Source organism: Cryptomeria japonica, chromosome 3 (genome assembly GCF_030272615.1).
Source record: "Cryptomeria japonica chromosome 3, Sugi_1.0, whole genome shotgun sequence".
In the NCBI taxonomy this organism is placed as follows: Eukaryota; Viridiplantae; Streptophyta; class Pinopsida; order Cupressales; family Cupressaceae; genus Cryptomeria; species Cryptomeria japonica.
The window spans coordinates 194195809-194222690 of record NC_081407.1 but is presented as its reverse complement, the minus strand read 5'-3'; the positions used below and the strand labels follow the sequence as shown (position 1 = coordinate 194222690).

The 26882-nt window shown below is 37.8% G+C and overlaps 1 protein-coding gene across 1 annotated transcript in view; it reads right to left on the bottom strand.

Annotated features, from left to right (window-relative positions):
• The window catches only part of LOC131035065 (uncharacterized), a 41201-nt gene extending 16692 nt beyond the window's left edge, over positions 1 to 24509 (bottom strand). The window contains exon 1 of the mRNA XM_057966686.2: positions 24342 to 24509. Within this exon, the coding sequence (XP_057822669.1) occupies positions 24342 to 24402 (61 nt within the window). The 5' untranslated portion in view covers positions 24403 to 24509. The remainder of the gene's footprint in view (positions 1 to 24341) is intronic.
• Between the last annotated feature and the right edge of the window lie 2373 nt (positions 24510 to 26882).

Here is a 26882-nt window from a genome sequence, read left to right as displayed (position 1 = left end):
TTGCCTCCCAAAAAAGTCTATCCTACCCATAGTTAGCATACTTAGTAAGTTAATTGGAAAAATTCTAATTTCAAGAAGAATCAACAACTTGAAAAATACTTAAGTTTCTTTAAAAATATAAACTTATGCAAATTACAATTACAAAATGTATCAAATGAGTCTAGCCGAGGGTTGAAGGTAGTGCCTCTTGCGAGGGTCTAGGGGCAGCGTCCGCACCAGGGTCAAGAGGCAATGCCCCTCATGGGGGTCTAGAAGTAGCACCCCCAATGGGATCAAGGGACAAAACCCCTCACAATGCATAGGTCCAGTGCCCCCACAAGAGGTGTTGCCCCTAATATGTTCCCTATCACAATCGGGGGCAAGGTCAAGGGGCAGAGCCCTTGTCACCAAGCCCGAATGAAGGCTATTGCGAGCACACCAACCTTCACCAAGTTTGAATGAAGGCTTTTGCAAGCACACCAACCTTCATAAGTATGTGAAAATCAATTTTTTCTTGAATCCCAGCATGTTTCTACATCATCAATGGGCCCTTCAGATACTAGTGAAATTGAATGGTTCTAAATAAGCCCACCAAGGATCAAGTCATGTTGAGTAGAAAACTCATCATAAGCTAAGTTGCCAAATTCTTCTGGAAAATTGCAAGGTCCCGGTTCGGTTCTATCTGAATTCTGGTTCGGACCAGATTCGCTGCAAATTCGTCAAGGGTCCTGATTTTGCCTTGTGGGTTTGCTAAGAAGGACCCGAGGCAAATTTTGGCAAATTTCAAGCGAATTTTGGTGATTTGACACTTTAATTTTTTTTCATTTTTGTTTTTTGCCTATTTTGGTCAACTCTACCCTCCAACCCTAAAATAGACCACTTAAAAGGCCAAAAGGCAAAACATATCTCATTTGTGCATTTGTGAATGAAAAAGAAAACTTCTTGGCTGCATTGCTAAACTTTCTTGTTCACTTGCCATTGCTCAAGGAGTGTTTAAGGGTGATTGTTGCATGCTCTAAAATGGTTTGTGAGCTATTCCTACATGGTTGCAAGTGTTGAGAACTCCTCAAAGACATTGAAGAGGAAGATTTCAACGAAAGAGGTAGATTTTTGTTGATTTTCTTTGTTTTTTAATTTTTCTTTGCATTTGTTTACAAAATGAAATGAATTCTCTAGTTTTATTTTTATTCTTCATTTTGGTTTGTGGCTTTCTATGTTGTTTATAGATTCATAGAATGGCAAGTGCTTCTAGCACTAGGAACTCTCAGTTCAAAACAAACCCAGGCTCTCCACTATGGAAATATGTGGAAATGGTTCAGCAACTACCAAGTGGGGGAGGTTTCCTTTGGATTTGCGGCCATTGCAAAGAGGAATATAAAAGATCTTATAGTAGAGTGAAAGCACATTTGTGCTTTATCCCTCAGAAAGGCATCAAGTTTTGTCCAGGCAAGCCAAGAGTTCCAAGGCAACCTCCAACTAAAACCCTTCTTGCAAACTCTATTGTACTAAAATATATTGAAGAGCAAAGACAAGCAGATGAAGCAGTTGGGAATGCAGTTGTTCATCCTTTGGAAAGGTCTAGAAGTAAAAAAGCAGCAAAGGCCTCTATGGCTTCAGCTTCCAATGAACAACCTATAGAGGGTCATCCATTCTTGCATCTTTCTCAAGAACCGGTGACAAATAAGAGAGCAAAGGGTGCCTTGGAAATGTCATTTACCAATGAGGCTAGAGACATTGCCCAGCAAGACATAGCTAGATGCATCTATGCAAATGGATTGGCATTTAATGTTGTTTGCTCACTATGTTGGCGAAAAATGGTGAGATCAATTAATGAGGCTCCAAGGGAGTTCAAGGGCCCGAGTTATGAGAAGTTGTGCACCATTTTATTGGAAAAAGAGGTGAAACATGTAGAGGATTCCTTGAAGCCCATCAGAGATTCATGGATTGAAACAGCTGTGTCCTAGTATCAGATGGATGGAAAGATGCAAGAAATAGCCCTTTGGTCAATGTTATTGTAGTGTCCATGACAGGTGCAATGTTTTTGACAGCAGTGGATTGTGAAGGGCAAGTGAAGGATGGTCCATTCATTGCAAACATTCTTTTCCAAGCCATTGAGCAAGTTGGCCCTCAAAATGTTGTTCAAGTGATAACAAACAATGCAAAAATAGTAGGGCTGCCAGGTTATTGGGTGAGGAGCGCTATAAACACATTTTTTTGGACGCCTTGTGCTGTCCACTCACTCAACCTAATGCTCAAAAAAATGGCAATAAAGTTGAGTGGATCAAACAAATGTATGGTGATGCCCAGGAGATCCAAATGTTCATCATGAACCACCATATGTCACAAACCATATTTAGACAATTCTCGAGATTGGAGCTCTTGAAGGTAAGTTAAATTATTTACAGTTTAAATATGTTTTAGACTTTAGTTTAGTAAACTTTCTAAGTTTTTAATTTTAATTTATTATTGTTTTGATTTTGAAATAGGTTGCTAAGACCTGTTTTGCCTCCAACACTATTGTTTTGAGACATCTTGTGAAGGTTAAAGAGGCATTGTCTAGAATGGTAACCAGTGCTAATTGGAGCATATGGAGGCAATCTAGTAGTACAAGGGCAGCTGCTATGAAGGCAATGATACTAGATGACTCTTGGTTAGATCGTGTTGAGTACCTCCTGAAATTTACTAAGCCAATATTGAGCATGATCTGATATAATGACATGGATAGGCCTTGCTTGGGTGAGGTATGTGATGGCATTGACTCCATGATTGAGGATATGAAAAAAATCATAAATGAGAAAGAGCAAGATCCTCAAGAAACATTCTTCAAGGAACTACAAAAAATCATGGAGAGATGGAACAAAATGACTACCACTTTGCATCTCCTTGCCTTTGCATTGAGCCCCAAGTACTATAGTCGGGCGGTCCTTAATAAGAGTAGCACTAGAGTTGCCCCATATAGATATCATGAAGTTGCTATTGGGTACAACGCAGCCCTTCGTAGACTCTTTCTAGATTCTATGCAGTCTGTGGTGAGATTTGAATTCATCAGTTTCGCAAGCACCGATGATTGTGGTATTGAGGCTCTTGAAGACAAGGAAAGTGCTGATGCTCATAAATTGTGGTACTTCCATGGAGAAATATAGCAGCACCTACAACCCCTTGCCATCAAAGTTTTGTCACAAGTTCTTAACTCTTAAGATTCTAATTTCTAAATTCTTCATTCTAGTTGATGAATATTGAATTTATATTTAAAATTTGTATTCATAGCTCTTTAACTCTCTAATTTCATAATTGAAAATCTTGATACGTTGCTAGTTCATCATCATCTGAGAGGAATTAGCACATACTCCTTCATCTACTCAATAAAACGCAATAGACTACATTCCAAGAAGGCGGAAGACTTGGTCTACGTGCATTCAAACTTGAGGCTCCTAACACACAAAGACAATACCTACAAACAAGGGGAGACAAAGCATTGGGATGTTGAACCAGAGCGTGCAGAGTTGGATGATTCAATTGCCCGCCTTGATGCACTTGGAGTTGATGATGATGATCATGAGCTACCTAGTGATCATGAGGCCGACACTGAGGCTGAGATTGCTAGCACCATTGCCAGTGGCATTGTTTGTGCTTCTAATTTGCCACAAGAGGATGATGATATGTTTGATGACTTTTGATGATATTTGATCAATGATGGCTGATTGTTAATGTTGACATTATTATTTTTGAACTAAAACATTGATATGGTGGTGTATTTTGGCATTTTTCTATTTTATTTGGACTAAAACATTAATATATATGGAGGTGTATTATGAACTTATTTGCTGCCGCATATATGTATATATTTTTTATTTTTTATTTTTATATGTATTTGTATGAACGAACCCATAGCGAACCTGAACCCACCCCAAAAAAAATTTGAACCAATTTGCGAACCAGAATCCAAATTTGAACCGGGACCGGCAACTTAGATCATAAGAGATGATATTGGGATCATGCCTTGGGTAATTTTGGTAGAATGGATAACCCTTAGTCCTTGGTTCTCAGTCAAACAAGTTTCAACCTAAGCCTCATACTGCTATATTGAGTAGCCAAATGACTTATTGGGCTTGATATAAAACCCTCAAACAAAAAAAGCATGGTTTTAAATCTACTACGCATGACTAAGGATCAAATCTAATACAGTTATTTTTTAATATTGAATAAACAATTTAATATTTAATTGGAAAAATTATACAAGTCTTTGTTGATATTAAATCAGATTTTTTTTACAATTAAATTTAGCACAATTATTTTATATATTGAATTGAACACAATTACTTTATATATTAAATTGAACACAAATATTTTTAAATAGGAAACCCATCAAATTGTTGAGTTTAAATTGAAATATCTTCACAATATTCAAAATATAAATTAAAACATTCAAAAATAGATTAAAATAAATTAAAAAATTTATACAATTATATTGCATGACTAATATTTAGTACATGTCTCATAGGTATATTTGTATTTATCCAATCAATTTGACCCAACAAAAGACTCGCGACTTTAAGCAAATAAAAGGTGAGGAAGAAATACCAAACAAGATTTATACCAAAAAATTATGATGGTCAAATTTCTATTTAGTCGCAAAAACTTCTAGATCAAGATTCAACTTATTATCATCATATTCCTTATATGCATACTCAAGACTCGAGTGACAACAACCCTATCCACATTGTCAAAATGTGCCTTCCAAATGCTTTTAAAACATATGAAATTTCCTTAAAACAAATTTAAGTCACCTAAAAAACCCTAACAAGAAAAAATGTGGCTAGGTGAAATCATACAATTTTTCTCAATCATTAAATGGTCAAAATCATTGATCACAATTTCAAGAAAAAACAGTAAATTTTAAGAGGGGAAATTGTGATTGATAGTGATTCGCACCTTCTTTCACACAAACGAAATGACTACTAGGAAGGGGCAATGAAGCTAAGGAATGTAGAGCTGAAGCATACTAAATTGGATGCTTCTACTTATCAACAATCTTTATTTTTGGAGAAGTTAGATAGCCAAGTGCATACTTTTAGGGCAAGTGCCAATGGCACTACTTGCGGTTCTTTTAATCTACCTACATCATCTAATGTTGATGATAATCTTTACAAGATCTATATAATGTTGATTATTGATTTTATTATTTTCATATTAAGTAATGAATATCTATCATGATATTTGAATTTGACAAATTGTCATTTAAGTAGTATTATAACTTTTATGGTGACTTTGTTTATAATATGCATACCATGCAATATTCTAAACAAATTCCTATTTTAGGCTAAAAATATGTATATATTTATGACTTTTGTAATTTTTTTGTATAGATGAACCAAATATGAACCCAACTCTCAAGAAAAAATTGTTGCACTGGCAAACCCAAACCAATAACCTAGGTTCTAACTTGTAAGGATGCCACATTTTCATCAAGACAATCTTCAACTAAAATGAAAGCGTCCTTGCTATAAAATTCCAAAGTAGGGGATAAATTTATATCAAAGTTCAAATGAGCAATAGGACAAGCTAAGGCCCAATCTCCAATAGCGCATATAAAGAGCAGCAAGCAATGTTAAAGAACTATTGACCATTTTCAAAAATGCATTGTCCATATTGATAATGCACACAATTATACTAAGAGGGGGGAGGGTGATTACTATAATATGATATTTTACTTTTTCAACTTAACAATCGCGATAACGCCAATAGTGGCATGTTGTGATGGTTAAGTTGTTGTGTTGTTGTTCTTGCCATCAAGGTTCAAGTCCCACTGGTTCATAGCTCTGGATTATAAAGCGTTTACCCCTTATTTAAAAAAAAACAATCGCGATAACATCAATTGCACAATATCATTCACATAAGATCTAAGAATTATACAACACAAGTGGAACACGTGATTACATGAAAACCCTTACAAGAGAAAACCATGGCAAAATATTGCTTATATAATAATTAAACTCTTTTACAAACTTCGTAGGCACCAACCCTAATTGCTAAGCAACAACCTAGCAAGAGACACCAATCTCTGCAATTTGTAGGCACCAACATATTAGAGACACCAATCCCCACAACTTGAGCACCGGCTCAATAAGAGACGCCAATCTTTTCAATATTAGGCACCAACCTCCAAAATAATTTTCCTTCTTGAAATTGCTCCTTCAAAGAATAATCTCCATATGTCCTCCTTCCCAATCTGCTCACATATACTTTATAAATCTGCTTATATATGCTTTATAAATCTATTCACATTTCCTTGTAAATCTGCTTACATATGCTTTATAATTCTGCTTATATATGCTTTATAAATCTATTTGCATGTGCCTTACAAATCTGCTTATATACGCTTTATAATTCTACTCACATAAATCTCATACCCATTCTTCCACACATCTTCCTTATACGATCTCTTTATGTATTCTTCATTTCTTTGAGTGCTCTCTATATATGTTCTATTCACTTCATTGTTCCATTCAAATGATGCATATTCTTATCTTTCAATGTTAATTTAGTGACCTAGTTCAGTAATCAGATTTGTAACATTTAATTATTTGCTAACATTAAGTAAACCATAATCAAGTAAATGCAAGAATGAAAACAAGAGAGCAAGAGACCAACACAAATACCCTGGGAAAACCTCCAAGGAGGAAAAACCCAGCACTAAAGACCCACAGGTCAGATTATGTATTCAATCTTAATTGCATCAATACAATACTTAGCTTGACTTTTCAGATCTGCTCCCTTTTAACATATCAGATCTGCCCTTCTAATTACATCAAGTCTACATCAAGGAATACCAAATGCCTTCTATCTTCTTGAACAAATTCGCCCAATCCTCTTCTATATTTCGCACCTTTAGTTGCAGAGCAATTTCGCTAATTGCATGAGAAAATGAATGAGTGATTTGAGTTTGCATTTGAACTTTATTTATATGAGCTTTTGAACCATATAACTCCAAGTCGGCCTTAATGCATTTTGGCGCCAATTTGATTTATTGTGGCATGGTAGATATTTAGTGTGGCGTGGAGATATGGGGCTGGTCCTATTTTAGGGGCACGTTCCCCTTTTAGGATAGGTCCCAATCTTATATGGGTTCGGATGTTACCTTAAGGCAATCCGAACCCTCTTTCCTAGCTATAAACAACACTCCCTCTTAACTAGGGAAGAAGAGAATACATAATCTGAACCTTTAGAGTTCCATCTAGCACACAAGCATAGAATGGATCTAGTACACATCTTCCACCTAGCACACGAGCATAGGATGGTTCTAGCACACAAGCATAGAAAGTGTAATACACAAGTGGGTCTTTACATAATTACAATTTTCTATCTAGCACACAAGCATAGATTGGATACTTTTCATTCTTGCACACAAGCAAAGAATGATCAAAACGCTGCAGATAGAGTCACTGAGATTGAAACTCCCTCTCAACCAGGGTTTCATTTTCCACAATACCAAGTCTGTCTCTGAAGTATTTGAACTTCACTCTGGATAAGGGTTTGGTAAGAATATCTGCAACATGTTCATCTGTGCTAATATACTTTAGCTGAATGGTGCCTCTTTGCACCATATCCCGAATGAAGTGATAGTGCATTTCCACATGTTTGGACCGGTCATGGAACACAGGATTTACTGACATCTTTATACAGCTTTGATTATCACAATGAATGGTGGTAGGACCACTAGATTGACCAAATAATCCAACCAAAAGTTTGTGAAGCCACACTGCTTCTCTATGTTGGTTTTGTAACTAGGTTAGAAAATAAATAGGATTCAGATTGCCTTAAGGCATCATCCGAATCCTTATAGGGCAGGGCCCTATCTATTGTATTTATGTGTAAAATAGGGCTGGCCCCCTTATATCCTCCACGCCAAACATAAAAGAAACTCATGCTTCATTATAGGGCTGACCCTTTATTGAAATATACTAAGTTATTGTTATATGCAAAATGATTTTAGCACCCAAGGATAAATGGGCCGACCTAGAGATAAGTAAGAAGATGAACCTCATATATATTTCAGCTACTTGCAAGGTTTAAGAAAGATACACATTTCAGCGAATATTATCTCTGTTATCAAGCAGCGAACTACCTTCAATGATCAGCGAATTTCATCTAGAAGACAGCAAGCAGCGAACACATCCAGTAAGCAGCGAACATCATTGATACACAGCAAACCCTATTGGTATTGCAATGGTAGCATAGCGAACTTGCTCAGGAGCACAGCGATCACCTTTGGAGGTCTGCAAATTCCATTTAAGGGACATTGAACTTCATTCTTGTGACTGTAACATCGGCAGATAAGCTCTCTATTACAGTGTGCCCTAGGTTAGAATTATTACTGTGATTAGTTTAGCTTCAAGTGTGAAGCTCATTGTAAACTCAATTGGTTATTGCCTAATCAGATCTGAGGATCTGTTGTTGCTGGGTTTTTCCTCCTAGAGGGAGGTTTTCCCAGGGTACTTGTGTCTTTGTGTTCATTTTGCTTATCTCTATTTATCTGCAACAATCTAATTAGGAGCTAATTCTGATTTCTGGGTTCTTATATTAATCTAAAAAGCTGATTTCAACATGGTATCAGAGCTCTAGGTTCGTATAGAGGTTGTGATCAGATTTGTGCTCCTATCTAACCTGCTGTTCAAAAAGTTTAGTCCTCCTGGCTTCTTATATTAGGGCTGAAGATAGGTTGGAAGGTCACACAAACTACTCTTCTTGGAAGGTCAGGATAATGATGGCATTGAATGATCTTGCTGAACATGTTAGCAAGAATGCTAAGGACCCTGAGAATGAAAGTGAGAAAGAAGCTTGGAAGAAGAAGGACTTCCAAGCTCAAAGGATAATAATAGACTCCATCAAAAATCACTTGGTGCCATCCATCTCCTTGAAGAAGACCGCTAAGGAGATGTTCACCACATTGGAAAAGATGTACGAAGTCAACAATACTAGCTACATACTTGCTTTAAGGAATCAGCTCTCTTACATCAAATTAGAGAAAGAAGAACCTGTTGCTGCTTACTTCATGAGAATCTCTGAGCTAAGAGATCAGCTTGCTTCAGTTGGGAAGAGCATTGAAGACACTGACTTATCTATGACTGCCTGTTGACGTGTATTTTGTACACCATCATACACAGAATAAAATACCTAAAGGCATCTTATCCTCTCTTGAATAAAGTCTCTAACTGCTGAAGATTCGCATGAAGGATCAGTTAGGATGACTCCAATGTTCTGGTTAGTAGGGTCTCTATGTGTGGATAAGCTCCAGCGGTATGATGTGATTTGTTGTGTCCTCAAGGGGCCTTACACTCCGAAAGTCTTACTAAACTAAAGAAGCTTTTCAAAAAATAACAAAAGGATAGGGTTTGCAAGAGGTCTAATCTAATCTAACCCTAAGAATGACTTCATGTGGACAAGACTTGGCAAGATTCTACCAACTTCAATTTCGCCATAAAATAACAACTCAATTGAAATTGATGCGATCTTCTAAGGTAACAAATGATTTTCAACGCATCAAAGATCAAAGACACTACCACGAAGGTACATATCCAAGATACAATAATGATTGAAGGTTAAGTGATTCAAATATCTCCAGTCGACCACGCAAGGCGTTCCTACAATCAGCAAGAAGCTAGTGGTTTGGATTACGAATCCTACCAAAGATCAAGTCTCACACTATGTCCTTCAAATTAACACACTACTTTGATTGAGCATGATTCAAATGAATTGAACAACCATGAAGATAACCAAGAAAGTTGCAACAAAACACCATAACTTCAATATTTCATTGATTTCAAAGTCATCATGTACAACAATTGCTTGAATTCCTTTCCTCAAACTCAATCTTGCTACAAAAATAAAATTGCTTCTAACTCTAATTTCTCTAATACATCAAACTCTCTCTCTAATCTCTTAACTATTATCTCTATTACAAATGAAATGAAAATGAGGGTATAAATAGCATCCTCAATTACAATGAATGGTCCAGATTGAAAGCAGATCAACGGTCAAGATCATGACACCTAAACCCTAATTAGGGTTTGTTACAAATGGCCTCCTTTTTACTGAACAATATTAAATGCATAGCCAAATATTAAATTTGGCACAAAAACCTAGGAGACATAAACCAATGACAATTAAGGTGCCATGTCATCTATAACAACCTCTCATCTAGAATCTTATTCCCTTTCCAATTCTCTTTTTTAGCATATGCAATGAATCTTGATACGATTCCTTCGATCTCTGCAATTGGAATCTCGGGAAGATTCTTCATACTTTCTTCCAAGTGGATGACCTGATCGAATGTATCTAGAAGAGCTGCGTCCCATGAAGATTCAAGTTCCTTTGTTCTTTCAATCAGGAGCATGGTAGCAAACATCTGATCATATTGCTCGTCTATGACATTAGCGTCCTTACAAAAGATGACCTTGATTCTATCCTCTAATTCCTGCATATCCACATCTGTCTCGACCTCGATCCTTCTGCCAAGAATGGTACGAAGTACCTCAAATACTCTGTCCTGGATCGGATTGATCACCTCTTCAACTTGGCTACATCTAGTACTGATGTCCTCAAAGAAAACACTCTTCATATGGAGTAAGGTTGACCACTGAAGCAAACTGTGAGATCCTCCATCCATGATCTTTTCTTGCGCTAAGACCTTCCTTGATGTGTGTCTAATTACTTTCAAGACAGGAATGATAACATCTTTGGTATGAGCAAATGCGGCTACTGTTATCATCAAATTGTGGATTATCTCAAGAACCTGGATAGCTTGATGAATAGTCTTCATCATCCTTGTTACAAATTCTACGGCAACTGTATGAGATTTATCCATCCAAGTACTCGTATGCTGAACCATATTCCTGAATCTTTCTGCCTCATTAATTGATTGAAGGGGAAGTGCCTGCACTGGTGATCTAGCTGGATCCTGACGTCCCAAAGGTTCATTGAGATGACTGAAATATGTCCTCCATGCACCGACCTCTCTCTCAAGCTTTCTATTGTTCTCCATTTCTTCTCTAAGCTTGTCTTTCAATGCCTCAAATGAATCGGTGGCATCATCTAGCGTCTGCTCAGCTGTGGATGGTCCTAGCTCAAAAGTCTATATATCATAATCCTCTGCTAGGATCTCACCTTCATATTTGTCTACTGCCGGTGTAGCTATCTGCAGTTTTCTGGATCCAGTCTCATCTCTAATCATTTTGGACATCTTGGTAGCCTTCCTCTTCTCTGTTACTTCGTGTGAACGTCCAACAAGGCTCTCTAAATCGATTACATTATCCTCGTCCTCTATTACGATCACCTTAGTTAATCTTTCCTTCAACCAATCTGGGATGGCCGATCTTGTCTCTTGAACCTGAATTTCCCTATGCACTACTTCTTCTTCTCTGGGAGGAGATGTTATTTCGTTGCCTTCTCTATCTTCATCTAACTCATAATCTTGGAGAGATCCATCTGGTGACCCTTGCGGTGCCTGTCCTTCTTCCTGCCTATCGTTCTGTACCATCGACTCCATGGATTCTTCCACTTGAAGTGTTCTCTTCTCTGGTCTAGAAGAAGTACCGGATGAACGATCTCGATTAGCCCCTTGCTTCTTCTTGGAAGATTCCCTCTTTTCTGGTCTTTCTTTCCTCTTCGAACCTCTTGGATGGAGATTGCCTTCACTTGTACTTTGAAGGTTACCTTCACCTGAATTTCTAGGATTAGGATTGCCTTCACTCACACTAGCTCTACCTTCGGCTGGTTTCTCTTCCAAAGTGAAAGTCATAGCTATGCCTTGCTCTCTCAACTTCTGATGCTGTACGTCAACCCATCTGCGAGTACAAGACAAGACTGGAGCCATCAAAGCATCTAAATCCACAACCTCGGGCTCATTCCAATCTAACCTTACTGATTTACTCTCTCGATCATAGGATGACTGGATATGTCTGCCACTGTCCTGAGCTTGGTCGGCCACTCTGTAAATCCTGCATTTCCTGATGAAATCCAAAGGCAATCTAGAATGCATTTTTCGTTTCACTTCAAGATCATCTAAGAGATTCATCATAAAATCTTCAATTTGGTACTCATGCTTAAACTTCCTACCGACTGTCTCCTCTAAATGTCCATGTGGATCAAAGCTTTCTCTCAAAGCAAAGGATGAAAAAGAATACAAGGCTAACTCCTTCTCTGCGTCATCCATAGCTAAAGCATTAGGACATACCTCGACTGAATTGCCCAAAATGATAGGTACTGGAACTCCATTCCCATGTCTGTGTCTGAATGCCTTCGCATACGCTGCCAACTGTCTTGTTACTTCAAGTAACACAATTCTGTCTGTCGGATATCTCGACAACATGTATGGAGGTAAAGGACATCCATGAACTCTGATATAAGTGAACTTCGGAAACTGAATAAACCAAGCACCATACCTCTTTATCAATTCCTGTGCATCTTGAGATAATCTGTTGTGAATCCCACCTTGCAACGTCTTTGTGATGTTCATCGTGAAGGTATCATTAACTAGCTTGTAGTTGCTTCCTGGCAAATGATGCAAGTGGACATAGGAATCACAAACTCTGACCTCGCCGGGTCCTCTTCCAATCACTCCTCTGTGAGGTAGTCCTGCGTACTCAAAACTCCTAATCAAGGCATAGATGACGTATGAACTCATGTGGAAGGACTTGGTAGCCTTGAGTCTCCTCAACTGTACGTCCAAGCAATGGCTAATCATTCTAGCCCAATGAATTGTTCCTTTCCCTTGAACGATCACCTGGATGAAGTAGAACATCCACTTCTCAAAATAGAAGGCGTGAGGGGCTCCTGTAACTCGGTTGAGCATTGTGATCAAATCTCAGTACTCCTCCTGGAAATCAATCCTGTGCGGTGTGTTCGGGATCTTGCTCAGGCAAGGACGGCTCTTGAGTAACCAGCTCTTGTTAATTATGCTTAGACAGGCATCTGGATCATCTTCGTACATTGACCTGGCTCCTTCTATGCTCTTGTATATCATGTCTCTGTGCTCTGGAAGATGGAAAGCTTCACTTATAGCTTCCTCTGAAAGATAGGCCAAAGTGTTTCCTTCATTGGACACGATCGTTCTGGACTGAGGATCATAATGACGGGGACATTCGATCATCAACTCATGACACTGAACAGCTGGAGGGAAGCCGGCCGCCTTAATGATGCCACTCTCGATTATTCTCCGAGCGACAGGTGATGGCTTGCCAATGTAAGGGACCTCTCGAAACTTCTTCGTGCTGAAGTTACCCAAGTTGGTATCTCCAATGTTGCTCCACTTCGACACGATCTTCGTCTCCACTTCTTCGGTCTTCTGATCTTCTTTCATGAGAGCTAGACGACTGGTGGATGCTCCCGCCTTTGGGGTTGCCATACCTACACAACATTTCATAATAAGAAACTAGATCTTTCAATTCATAACATAAATTAGAGAGTAAATTTTAGGAAACATCATGATAAGTCTTTGAGTTATCATTTCCTAAAAAAAACGATTGAGCTAGTGGAATTCAAAAATTCAAAATTCAAAATCTAGGCTATGACGATTAACGCTCAAAATTAAAACAATAAAACCATATCGCCATACCTCACTAGAGAGCTAACTCTAGAATGCAAAATAGAGGAATTCGCCTAGGAAAAATTAACGTTAGAAGCCTTCAACGTGATCTTCAAACAAACGTCCTTCTTATCAACTTCGCCACCCTTGGAGTCTTTGACGTATTCTTCAATGTCTTTCGCCTTAATTCAAACTTCACGTTCGCACTCCTTAGATGATGTTTACGCCTTCCTTTGATGAAATTCGCACCTTGAACACCACTCGCACCTCCTCTTGAATGATAATTTCGCACCACCTTTGGATACTCCAAATCGCACTTGAATGTGGATGATAAAATGATAATGTGAAAATGAAAATCTTCACCACCCTTTATAAGCGCTCACACCACAATTACCTTGAGGCCGACTTGGTAAAAATAAGGTAATTAAAACGATTTTTAAATAAATAATAAGGCCGACCTTTCAATCCAAGCGCTCCATTTGATTTTTAATTAATTAATAATTAATTATTAAATGCCTTTGTTTTTTAATTTAACAAATTCGATTTTTTACAAGGCAAAAATAATTAATTAATATCTTGCGCAAATTTTAAATGCTATTTTAATTGAATTTTTTAATTTATCGAATTTAGCATTTAAAATAAATTAAAAAATGTTTGTTAGCGCCAAAATTCGAAGATGAAAAGTACAAACCTCATCGCCCTGGTCCCTGACTGAGGGACAGGAGCGAAATATCAACTTGGTCTTGGTTCTCGTGCTTTGGACGTTTAAAATCTCCATCCTTACGTTTAAAAAGTTCGCTATGAATTTCGAACTTGGGTGACTTGACTTTGCAAATGAGTGCCTCTTGAGGTGATATCGCTCTGGTCCCTTGGAGAGGGACAGGAGCGATCCCTATGTTCTTACTTGAAATTCTTCGTTCTTGATTTTAACTCCTCGTTCATTGCCTTCCAAACGACGTTTTAAACCCTTTGTAACTTTGCTTTGACATGATCTTCAAAGGATAACAAGTATTTTAGCAAATATCGCCCTGGTCCCTTGGTGAGGGACAGGAGCGATCCTGGTGTTTCTCTCCTTGATCTCGCTTCTTTAATCACCAATCCTCTTTATATGGCAAGCAATGACATAGTTTCTCCATTCCACGCTTGTTTCACTTGACTTCCACAAGGCATATAGATGTTTGGAGGATTATCGCCCTGGTCCCTTGATGAGGGACACGAGCGATCTCCATGTTCTAGTCAAAACTCGCCATCTTTCAACCTTTGTTCTTCGTTCATTGCTTCCTAAATGATGTCCTTGATCTTGCCTATCCTTGCCTTGTCTTGATTTTGAAGGAAAATGAAGGATCCTGTGAAAATCGCCCTGGTCCCTGACTGAGGGACAGGAGCGATATAGCTTCCTTGGCTCAATTGATAGTCATTTGACGTTTGAAACCTTTGTATATCATCTTCTTAAGACACCTTAGACCTTTTATCATCTCACATAACCTTGACTTAACGTGATCTTTTGAAGGATTTGGTCAATATGGTAAATATCGCTCTGGTCCCTGACTGAGGGACAGGAGCGAACTTCAATGTCCTGGGCTCATGCTTGCTTTTAACAACTTGCCATTACTTTCATCGTGTAAAATGAAGTCCTTTGATCCTTCTTGGTCGCTTAATACTTGTTAAACTTTCAAAATCTAGGCCTTTATGAAAATTTCGCTCTGGTCCCTGCCTGAGGGACAGGAGCGAACTGGGTGTCTTGGTGTAATTCCTTCAACATTGGCGACTTTGGATACTTCGTTCTTCATTGAGATGCCTTAAAACGTCCTCACCACCTTGTACTTCGTCTTGGAGTGTCTTGAACTTGGAGGAAAGGCAATATAACCATCATATCGCCCTGGTCCCTGACTGAGGGACAGGAGCGATCTTGCTCTTGTAGGCTTCATCTCACTTTGCTAACTTCAAAAATTATCTTCAATGGTCTTGTAGTGCTCCGTTTCACTCATCCATGCCTTGGAGTTTGCTCTTACTTGGCAAGAAATTTGTCTAAGGTAAAAATCGCTCTGGTCCCTGACTGAGGGACAGGAGCGAACTTAGGCATTTGGGTCCCTTGTAGATGTTTTGTAATCTTCAATTTGTCTTCAACGGGTTCAATTCACCTCCTTTCTTGCCATCAAACTTAAAACTTGCTTGATCTTTGTTTTAAAACATGCCTTATGAAGAATTTCGCTTTGGTCCCTGGGAGAGGGACAGGAGCTACAATGGATTTCGCCCTGGTCCCTGACTGAGGGACAGGAGCGATTTTGCATATTTGGTCCACTTTTCTTCATGTTTGTGCCTTCAAATTATATTCAATTGATAAAATGCATCTCCTTTGATCTCTTCAAATCGTCAAGTTGTTAAAATCCTGCAAGGACACAGCAATGTCTGATTTTAAGCTTCGGTCCTTCACTGAGGGACAGGAGCGATTTTGCTTCCTGAGGCATTTCCGTGTTCGTGAAATTCTTCAATTTATATTCAACGGAAAGATCACGCCTTTCTTTATTACTTCCAATTCGAAATTCATCTTGACCCTGCAGGGACAGTAAGATTTTTGAAAACGAGCTCCGGTCCTTCACTGAGGGACAGGAGCGATTTTGCTCCTACAGGCCAAAATATCATGATTTCACAAGTTTAATCACTTCACAAGGCAAAAACAAATCATTCCCCATGCCCAGGATCAAATATCAAAAAACTCAAAATTTAGGTCAAAATTACTCAATTGAATAAAATTCACATTTTCATCATCAACACTTAGACAAATTAAGACTCTGCACTCAAAATTCCAATTGAAAATAGACCATTCTGGCGAATTCACTCCATTCAAAATTGCATCCTACAAAAGGAAGCTTAAAAAGCTCTCAAGACTGACTGGACTCTGGCCTGAAAAGATCAAAACGGAAACCCTAAGGCTTGACCCTAATCCAGACAACTGACAAACTACCAAAACCCTAAAAAGCAAAGCGAAAGGCGAGCAAAAACGAGCAAAAAGAGGGGGTCCCCATTTTAAATGGGGCGATGTGTGAAATGGTCACAACACTGCCCTAAATGGTCTTCCTCCCTCTTGAGAACCATTTGTTCAAGGAATTGGTGCCAGAGTTGAGCTTCCTAAGTTTGATCAATTAATGGGAGATTGCATTCAAGAAGAGTCTCGGCTGGCTGCAAAAGGAAAGATTAAGAACCCCTACGATGAGCAACATGTCCTCTTGGCTAAGAAGGAAGGCAACCATTGGAAGAAGAATGATCTCAAGAGAAATAGAGATTTCAGATCTGCTACCCCTCATTCAAGGAAGAGACCAAGAGACTTATCTCACATCTGATGCTTCCGATGCAACAAGGTTGGCCACTTTGCAAGGGACTGTCAAACTCAGATTGAGCAAGAAGATGCAAACATAAATGAAGTATCAAATCGTGAAGATTTCCTCCTTTGATCTATTGGTTCGTTAATCTATCCGTAAGTTAAAATTCTGATCTTGTTGTTTTATTTCAGTAATAATGTATTAGGAAACTAATCCTTACAGTTGATCTATTCAAAATTATTGGTTTACAAGCATGATCCATGAAGGCCCACTTCAGCCATTGCCTTCGGATCTAGATTTGAAAGTCTACTCTAACTTTCTCATTATTAAGGATACAAATTTGATGAACTCTATTTAGATTTAGGATTGAAATTTGTTGTGGACAGGCTTTTGGAGGGAGCCTCATGTTTTCTTGATTTTGCTGAGTTCTAATCATTGTGTTTCAGATAATGAAATTGATATGTCTAAATGAATTACTTGATTATTGCAAAATGTTTATTTTATGATGATACTAACCATGATACACTGGGTGTATCATCCACCATTTGCGGAGTGCAAGGTGGCAGTTCTCTCTCACCCTCTGCAGAGTGCAAGGTGGCGGTTATTTCCCACCCTCTGCGGAGTGCAAGGTGGCAGTTATTCCCACCCTCTGCGGAGTGCAAGGTGAGTTCACCCTTTGCGGTGTGCAAGGTGACAAATTGTACTTCTCTAGGAGAAGTTTATGTATCCTTTGCGGTTGTGCATGATTTATGTTATATGGTTATGTATATCTTTGAGTATTGATTATTGCAGGTGTGCATATGGAAAGGTCTCTTTCATCCTCTGTGGATGTGCATGATGAAAGATAATGGTGTTATATGAAAGATAATGGTGTTATATGCAGGTTCCAAGAAAGTGTGAAGTTATGAAGCGTTGGCTTCCTCCTCTGCAAGCATTGCTAGAGAAGATCATGTAAAGGTTCATTGTAATGTAATTGCGTGATCAAATCACGAATTGTATATTGATTGAACTATTAGGGCTGGGCCCTAATCCTAAAACTTGTAATGTTCATGCCATGGATTTGTCCATGTGAATTTGGTTATGTATTTATTTTCTTCCCTAGTTAAGAGGGAGTGTTGGTTTTGTAACTAGGTTAGAAAATAAATAGGATTTGGATTGCCTTAAGGCATCATCCGAATCCTTATAGGGCAGGGCCCTATCTATTGTATTTATGTGTAAAGTAGGGCTGGCCCCCTTATATCCTCCACGCCAAACATAAAAGAAACTCATGCTTCATTATAGGGCCGACCCTATATTGAAATATACTAAGTTATTGTTATATGCAAAATGATTTTAGCGCCCAAGGATAAATGGGCCGACCTAGAGATAAGTAAGAAGATGAACCTCATATATATTTCAGCTACTTGCAAGGTTTAAGAAAGATACACATTTCAGCGAATATTATCTCTGTTATCAAGCAACGAACTACCTTCAATGATCAACGAATTTCATCTAGAAGACAGCAAGCAGCGAACACATCCAGTAAGCAGCAAACATCATCGATACACAGCAAACCCTATTGGTATTGCAGTGGTAGCATAGCGAACTTGCTCAGGAGCACAGCGATCACCTTTGGAGGTCTGCAAATTCCATTTAAGGGACATCGAACTTCATTGATAAGCTCTCTATTACAATGTGCCCTAGGTTAGAATTATTACTGTGATTAGTTTATCTTCAAGTGTGAAGCTCATTGTAAATTCAATTGGTTATTGCCTAATCAGATCTGAGGATCTGTTGTTGCTGGGTTTTTCCTCCTAGAGGGAGGTTTTCCCAGGGTAATTGTGTCTTTGTGTTCATTTTGCTTATCTCTATTTATCTACAACAATCTAATTAGGAGCTAATTCTGATTTCTGGGTTCTTATATTAATCTGAAAAGCTAATTTCAACACTCTAGATGCAACAGATGCTGCAATGTACTCAGCTTCTGCAGTGCTTAATGCTATCGAAGATTGCTTCCTACATGCCCAAGAGATTACTACAGAGCCCAAATTGAAACAGATACCCGAAGTACTTTTCCGGTCCTTGACACTTCCTGCCCAATCTGAATCTGAATAGCCTTCCAAGAAGAGTGAGGTATTAAGTGAATACTTTAGCCCATAACCAATAGTGCCACGCAGGTATCTTAGAATGTGTTTGGCAGCAACCAGGTGAACAAGTTTAGGCAAGCACATGAACTAACTGAGGGCATTCACAGCATAACAGATATCTGGTCTAGTATTGACTAGATACATCAAGGATCCAATCAACTGCCTGTACTCAGATGGATCTGCAAAATCAGAGTTAGCTGCAGAAACACTTAACTTCTTTAAGTTAGATTCCATAGGAGTAGACATGGGTTTGCAGTCCATCATTCTAAATCTTTTCAGAATATCAATAGTGTACTTTCCTTGACTTAGAAAAATTTTATTTGGCTTTTGCCATACTTCTAACCCTAGGAAGTAATGCATTAGACCTAAATCCTTCATTTCAAATTCTGAGGCTAATTTTTTCTTACATCTTATAATTAATTTGTTTTCACCAATGAGAAATAAATCATCCACATACAAAACCAAAATGAACATATCATCATCATATATCTTCAAGTAAATGTTAGCATCAGCATCATTCTTATGAAATCCTAAGCTTAGTAAGTACTTATCAATTCTTTCATACCAAGCACGAGGGGCCTGTTTGAGCCCATATAAGGCTTTCTTCAACCTGCAAACATGATAATCTCTTTTATAGATTACATAACCTTCTGGTTGCTCAATATAGACTTCTTCCTCAATGACACCATTGAGGAAGGTTGTCTTAACGTCCATTTGATGCAACTCCCAACCTTTGGCTGCAGCAATAGCTATTATAGATCTAATAGAAGTATATCTAGCAATAGGAGCAAAAGTTTCCTCATAATCTATTCCTTCCTTTTGAGAAAAACCGTGGGCTACAAATCTAGCTTTATATTTTTCAATACTACCATCAGCATTATGTTTAATTTTAAACAACCATTTAGAAGAAACAACAGACTTACCTTTGGGTCTGGGTACAATGTCCTAGACATCATTCTTGATGATAGACCCATACTCTTCATTCATGGCTGATTTCCAAGCATGATGGGACATAGCTTCTTCAACATTGTGAGGTTCAGACTCAATGATATTAAAAATTACAGAAATGTAGTTGACGTGATTTTGGAGTCTCTTGCTATCTCTAAAGGTTCCTCTGGGAGCAGCAAATCCTTCAGCATCTTGAATAGTGTTTCTAACCCAATCCTCTTCTATATTTCGCACCTTTAGTTGCAAAACAATTTCGCTGATTGCATGAGAAAATGAATGAGTGATTTGAGTTTGCATTTGAACTTTATTTATATGAGTTTTTAACCCATATAACTCCAAGTCGGCCTTAATGCATTTTGGCGCCAATTTGATTTATTGTGGCATGGTAGATATTTAGTGTGGCGTGGAGATATGGGGCTGGTCCTGTTTTAGGGGCACGTTACCCTTTTAGGATAGGTCCCAGTCCTATATGGGTTCGGATGTTGCCTTAAGGCAATCCGAACCCTCTTTCCTAGTTATAAACAACATTCAAATCTGCATCTTGAATGATATCTTCTTCATGCATAAATCTGTTTATTCCTCTTTCAGAACTGCATATATCTCTTTTGGTGTATTTAAAATTTATCTTCAAATCTCCACACTTCTTCTCACAATTTACAATCACCATTTATACTTTGTCTTACGACAAGAGACATTCTTTAGAAGAGTGGTGTCCTTTCAAAACAATCATGACTGTCTCTGCTTCTGTCTTAATGATGACTAGCTGCTCATTACGAAGACTTTAATCGCTGCTCTTTTAAACTCACTCATTGCTGCCTTGAAACACTTAACTTGGGCGATGATCAGCTATACAATTTTCATCTGCTGCTTTATATTAATCGGCTGCTTATCTTGGGCAAAGTATGGTCGACTACCAATATGGCTAACAATAATAATAAGCTAATATAATTTGTATACAAAGGGAGTCGGCCTTCAACATTTAATTCTCTTTTATTGTTTAATATTCTTTTAATCAGCCTTAGAAGGAGTCAGCCATCTTTAATATTTCAATCTCAACATTAAAAATGTTCATTCCCTACAATCCTTCATATCGTAAGCATAACAATTACAATCTTCATTTGCTGCTGTGAAGTCCACAGGTTCTCTTGGTTATCTTGTTTGCATTATTATCTTGTGCAAAGGTGATGCCATGCATATTAGAATAATATCTTTCTCTTTGTGTTATTAATGGTCATTTAAGTTGTTTCTAATTTCGCCTCTAGTTAACGATTGTTTCTTTTAGAAACATCGTCTTTGTAACTCTATTTAAAGGAGCTTTGTCTCCTTGATTAATTGAACAACATCGATTCTTTGAAACCCATATGCTTTTGCATCTGTATTATGGTATCAGAGCCTTGGTTATTTTCGAAATAATTTTTCAATTAAAAATTCGTCATGAATTTTTAACAGTTTTTTTTGAAAAATTTATTTGTTTATTCAAAATTGCTACTTTGGCAGTTTGTTTTGGCTGCAACTACTAGGGTTTTCTAGCTATTTTCTACCCTCTCCCGCAACCCGTCTCTCCTGCATTTCGCGCAACCACGCGACTAGTTTTTTCCCCCCTGTAGATTTTTTTTTCTGCCTTTTTTGGACGGAAATCTGCATTTTCGGCTAGGGTTTTGACCCTCCAGATTCAGTCGAAAAAAAAAATTCTGAGTACAAATTCGTGGTGGGTTTTTCGAGACCTCAACTGGGTTGTCGTCAGAATTTTCTGGGTGCCTCGATTTTCGTGCCAACGGATCCAGATTCTGACAGCAGATTCATTCTGGGTTTTTCGCAAAGATTTCTGGGTTGTCTTTGGATTTTTCTAGGTCAGCCGGAATTTTTTTCTTCAAATTCGTGCCCGTCGTACTTCATTTTTTTTAAGTCTGTACCTGCATCTGCCTCTGTTTCTGCATTGGGATTCGAATTTTTTTAATTCTGTGGCAGCGCCTCTTCTCAATTTTTTTGTTTTCCGTGCATTGGGAAACGTGCAAGATGGCATCATTGACCAACTTGATGTTGGAAGGCAGTCAAGTTTTGTGCGCTTAGCATCTTCTCAGTACCTCGTTTTTCGTGCCTCGAAAAACATGAAGATGGCTTATGGGCATCGATGTTTGTTTCAGTTTTTAATACTTTTTTACCTAAAAAAAAATTCTAATGGGTTTCAATATTTTTTCCCTTAAAAAGATCTGTGGGTTTTAATAATTTTGTCCTAAAAATTATCTGTGGGTTTTTAAATATTTTGTCCCTGTAAAAAAAAAATCATGAGGGTTTATGATTTTTTCCTCAAAAATTGTACTTTGTTGCAGTCTGTTTTTAGTCGCACCTGGAGTAGTTGTGCGAACATCTGCACTAGTCCCTTGTTTGCAATCTATTTTTTGGGCATCTTGCTCATCTGCAATAGTTTGGAGGGTTTGTCGATTTTTTCCTCAAAATCGTGACAACTGTTCTTGGTGTGTCTCTAGTTACAGGGAGGAACGGTTCTCCAACATCAAGTTGGATGGTTGGTGTTGTTTTGGGTATCTCCAGAAGTTCTACAGTTTCTGGGAGGGTTGGTGGCAGACTCATCTCAAGTGGCAGAGTTAGTGGCAGGCTCTTGTCTTCTATTGCAGCATGTTCTGAGAAGAAGGGGGCAACCTTCTCTGTTATTTCTCTTGGTAATTAGAACGATGACCATTAAGGGAGGGTATTAGAATAATATCTTTCTCTTTGTGTTATTAATGGTCATTTAAGTTGTTTCTAATTTCACCTCTAGTTAACGATTGTTTCTTTTAGAAACATCGTCTTTGTAACTCTATTTAAAGGAGCTTTGTCTCCTTGATTAATTGAACAACATCGATTCTTTGAAACCCATATGCTTTTGCATCTGTATTAATGCAAAGGTTATAAAAATAATGCTGCGGTTACTAAAATATCTTTTATCATGCAGGATTAAACCGCACAGATATTACATATCATGCTTCACTGATATATGAGCCTGTAGCTTGCTCATCTCCTGAAAGTTGCATCATTAATTGTCTTGGTAAAAACACCACTCTCTGTTGATATATTGATAAGCTCTCTTTGACATCAATGACAAGATCTAACAATCTCCCTTGACAATATGCTTGCCAACAATTGCTTTGACATCAATGACAATAATTCTAACATCTATGGTGCTTGAAATTATTATGGTAGAAAAAGTTACCACAAAGCCATTAGGTCCAACAAGAAGGTCACAGCTTGTGCCTTATAGTTTTAGTGGATCACCTCAAGATTCAGACTGGTAAAAAAAATACATATCAGAGCATGATTCCATTTATGATAAAACCATTGAGAATTAAGTCCAGAACTAGAATTTTTAGTGCTAGGTTAATAGCTACTGTGGACAGACATCCAAGATGCTTGGCCACCAAAATTGTCTGATTATTGCTGTGAGTAAGAATTTCTACAGCAATATCTCGGGAATCTACAACTGTTTTTCTCATCACCAAGATTTAGAAAGACAATGGGATAGATATAGGATTGGCTCTCTAGCCTGAAGCTGCCATTTCCATTTTTCTACTTAGATCCATTGTCCAAGTTTCTGCACTTCTGCATCTTCCCCCCTCAGTTTTGTGTTACCACCTACAACCTACAATGGTCCTCAATCTTAAATGGCAACTGCAATAGCCTCCACCATTGCTCACCACAGACTGGAATATTTATTATATGTCCAATTGGGTGTTGCTTTTCCTCTATCCTAGATGGATCTGTTCTCAGTTTATTTTTAAAAAAATCAATTTTATCCTACATATTAGCTTGGAACTCCGCTAAAATCGGTGCACATACTTTCAATTTCCCCTGACATATTTATTATATTTAGCACAGTATTCCACCGAACGCTGAACCGATGTCACCTAATGCTTCCTCCAAGATGCCAACCAGAAAGACCTACAGCCCTAAACAAAATATAGACTCTGAGACACGCCTGACCTAAATGTTCTACATGCTACTCCCAATCAAAAAAAAATCCAATAGAATAAAAAGAGATTCAATTTCGGGATAAGTTTCGGTCTAATTGCCTATTTAGTACCCAAAATTGATGAGAGAATGTCCACAAAACATTCAAATTATGATTGCATACGAGAAACAAATTTGAATTGATCGCTGCTATTTAAAAGCAATTCCGAAATCGGTGATCTCTATGACACTCTATTTTACATGAAGATCTCCTACTGCTAAGGCAAGAAACATTGTATGACAGAAAAAACTACGTTTCTTCCTTCATACGATATATTACATGAAGCTTCCTAGTGCCCTAAAACATTTCTGCTATTTTCGCGTGCATATATAAAAGAAACGCCTAGGGTTAAAGTTTGGCATATATTAATGTTGGCTGAATACCTGCCCGTCTGTTAGGGAATTTGATTCTGGGGATCCGCTTCAGTACCTGGTTTGCGCCCATCTTGCCTGCTCAATGCGAGTCAACAATGATGTACAATGTATTATATTTATTAATCGATACAGAAGGAGAAATTTAGAATTTCACAGCCAAGCTTGAGTATTCTTTTTTAATTTTGAACCCAAAAAAAAAGCTTTTATAACAATTATGTCCATAAGACATCTCTTTGCTGATTAAGAAAGTTCCTTATGAGATTACAATTGTACTTTGGTGTGCAATGGGTATGTCGAAAAGGTTTGAAAGGTAGGTTAAGAAACAATTGGCAAATGATGTTGTTTGGTCTCAATGGAGAAGTGATAACTTCAAATCAACTATACATCCACTTAAAGGAATTCAAAAGCAACTAAAATAAAACCTATGAAGATAGAGGGAGAGAGAGGGAGGGACAGATGGGAGAAGAGGATGGATAGATAGAAGGATACATATGTAGATATGGAAAGGACAGAGGAAGATAGAGGTAGAGATGAAGATAGAGGGAGAGAGGAAGAGGGAGAGAAATAGATAGATATAGGTAGAGGGAGAGATAAAGATAGAGAGATAGAAAGATAGAGATAGAGATAGAGGAGTGAGAAGCAAGGAGCGAGTGTTGGGAAGGATAGATAAGGAGATAGAGATGGAGGGGAAAGAGAGAGAGAGAAAGGTGACAAAGACAAGTAATAGAAATATATATAGAGGGGGAGAGATAGATAGAGAGGGTGAAAGATAGGAGTGAGTGCGTGTATATGAGTGAGAAATAGAAAGTTGGAGATAAATATATAAATAGATAGAGAGGGAGGGAGAGGGAAAGGGAGAGGGAGAGAAATAATGAGAGGAAAAATTAGTAGAGATTTAGAAAGAGGGAGTGATAATGTGTGTGTGTGTGAGAGAGAGAGATAGAGAGAGGGGGGGGCAGGGGGGTATACCTTGAGAAAGATAAAGTGGTGAGAGAAGGAAAGATATAAATATATAGAGATGAAGATATGGAAGGAGAGAGGAAGAGAGAGAAAGAGATGGAGAAATAAAGATAAAAAGAGGGAGACAATGAGGGAGGGTTAGGTGGAAATATAGAAAGATAAAGATATAAGAAATGCTATAGAGAGAGAGGGATAGAGAGGGATATATAGATAGATAGAGAGAGAGAGAGAGAGAGAGAGAGAGAGAGAGAGAGAGAGATAAATAAAATGTGTGAGTGAGAGAAAGATACATATAGAGATTGAGATAAGGAAGGAGAAATAGTGTGTGCTAGTGAAATAGATATGGAGATAGAGATAGAAAGGGAGGATGTAGGGAGAGAAAGAAAGAGATGATAGAGAAGTAGAGAGCTATAAAAAGAGGGAGTGAGAGGGAGAAAGGGAGACGTAGGGATAGAAAGAGGGAGAGATTAAGAGAGATGGGGATGAGAGAGAAAGATATATTAGGGAGAAGTAAGGAGATAAAGATAGGAGAGAAATAAACAACAATTGAAACTATTTTTCTTCTCCCATAAGTTTTTTAGCATTTTATTCTCTAGATTAAATCATTGGTTTCTCCTTGTGGTTTCTATCATGACTTAGTTACTTGTTAGAGACAAGATAAATCTCAAACATGCTACACAAAGAACAAAGGTGAAAATTTAATGATATTATTTAGTTAAGTATTTTATATGTTAAAAATATACTATAATTATATTAATTGTTATATGACTAATCACTTGTGTAAATATTCTTTTAAATTTGTATAGATTAATTTAAAATAATATCATAAAAGATATTAGTTTTCCACAATCCATGATAGTTCTTGTTGTTGTTTTTGGATTAGATCATGTTCATTTATTTGCATCAACGTTTTGGATCACACTTTGTGATCCATCATCAGAATGATAGAAAAGCTCAATACCATAAAATAGGATAGTTGCAGATCTATGAGATATAAAAAGAGGGAGGAAAGACAATAAGAGAAGAAGAAAAATAATAAAAAATAAATAAAAGGAGCAACATGAAGACAAAGAAAATAAGGGGGATTAATAGAAAGAAAAATGACACCCAAGTGAAAAGCTACAACACCAAAATACTAATTAAAAATAAATAAAGTGAAAAAGGAAAAGACCAAAAAGGAAAGAAATAGAACACAAAGATAAGGAAGGAAGAAAACCAAAGACAAAAAAATGATAATAAATTAATTAATTAAATAATTAAAAAATAAAACAAAAAGCAAAAAATAGAAATAAGTAAAATAAAATAGTAGTTACAGCGGCAGGTAGCAGAGATGGCAGCAGTGTGCAGAAGGATAGAGGTGCAGAAGGCGACGAAGATGGTAGGAATGACTCTACATAGACTATTGGCTCTCCTCCCTTTGTTGGCTTTGTCACGTGTACTAGAAAGGAGTGCCCTACAGAGGAGACTCATTACTCAACGTTTCAGGTGGACCCAAGTAAGAGTTTGACTTTTAATAATGGTATCCCTTCCTTTCAGGGGGAATCAGGTGTTGCTAGGTCTCCTGGAAACAATGCTCAAAAGGGTCCTTCT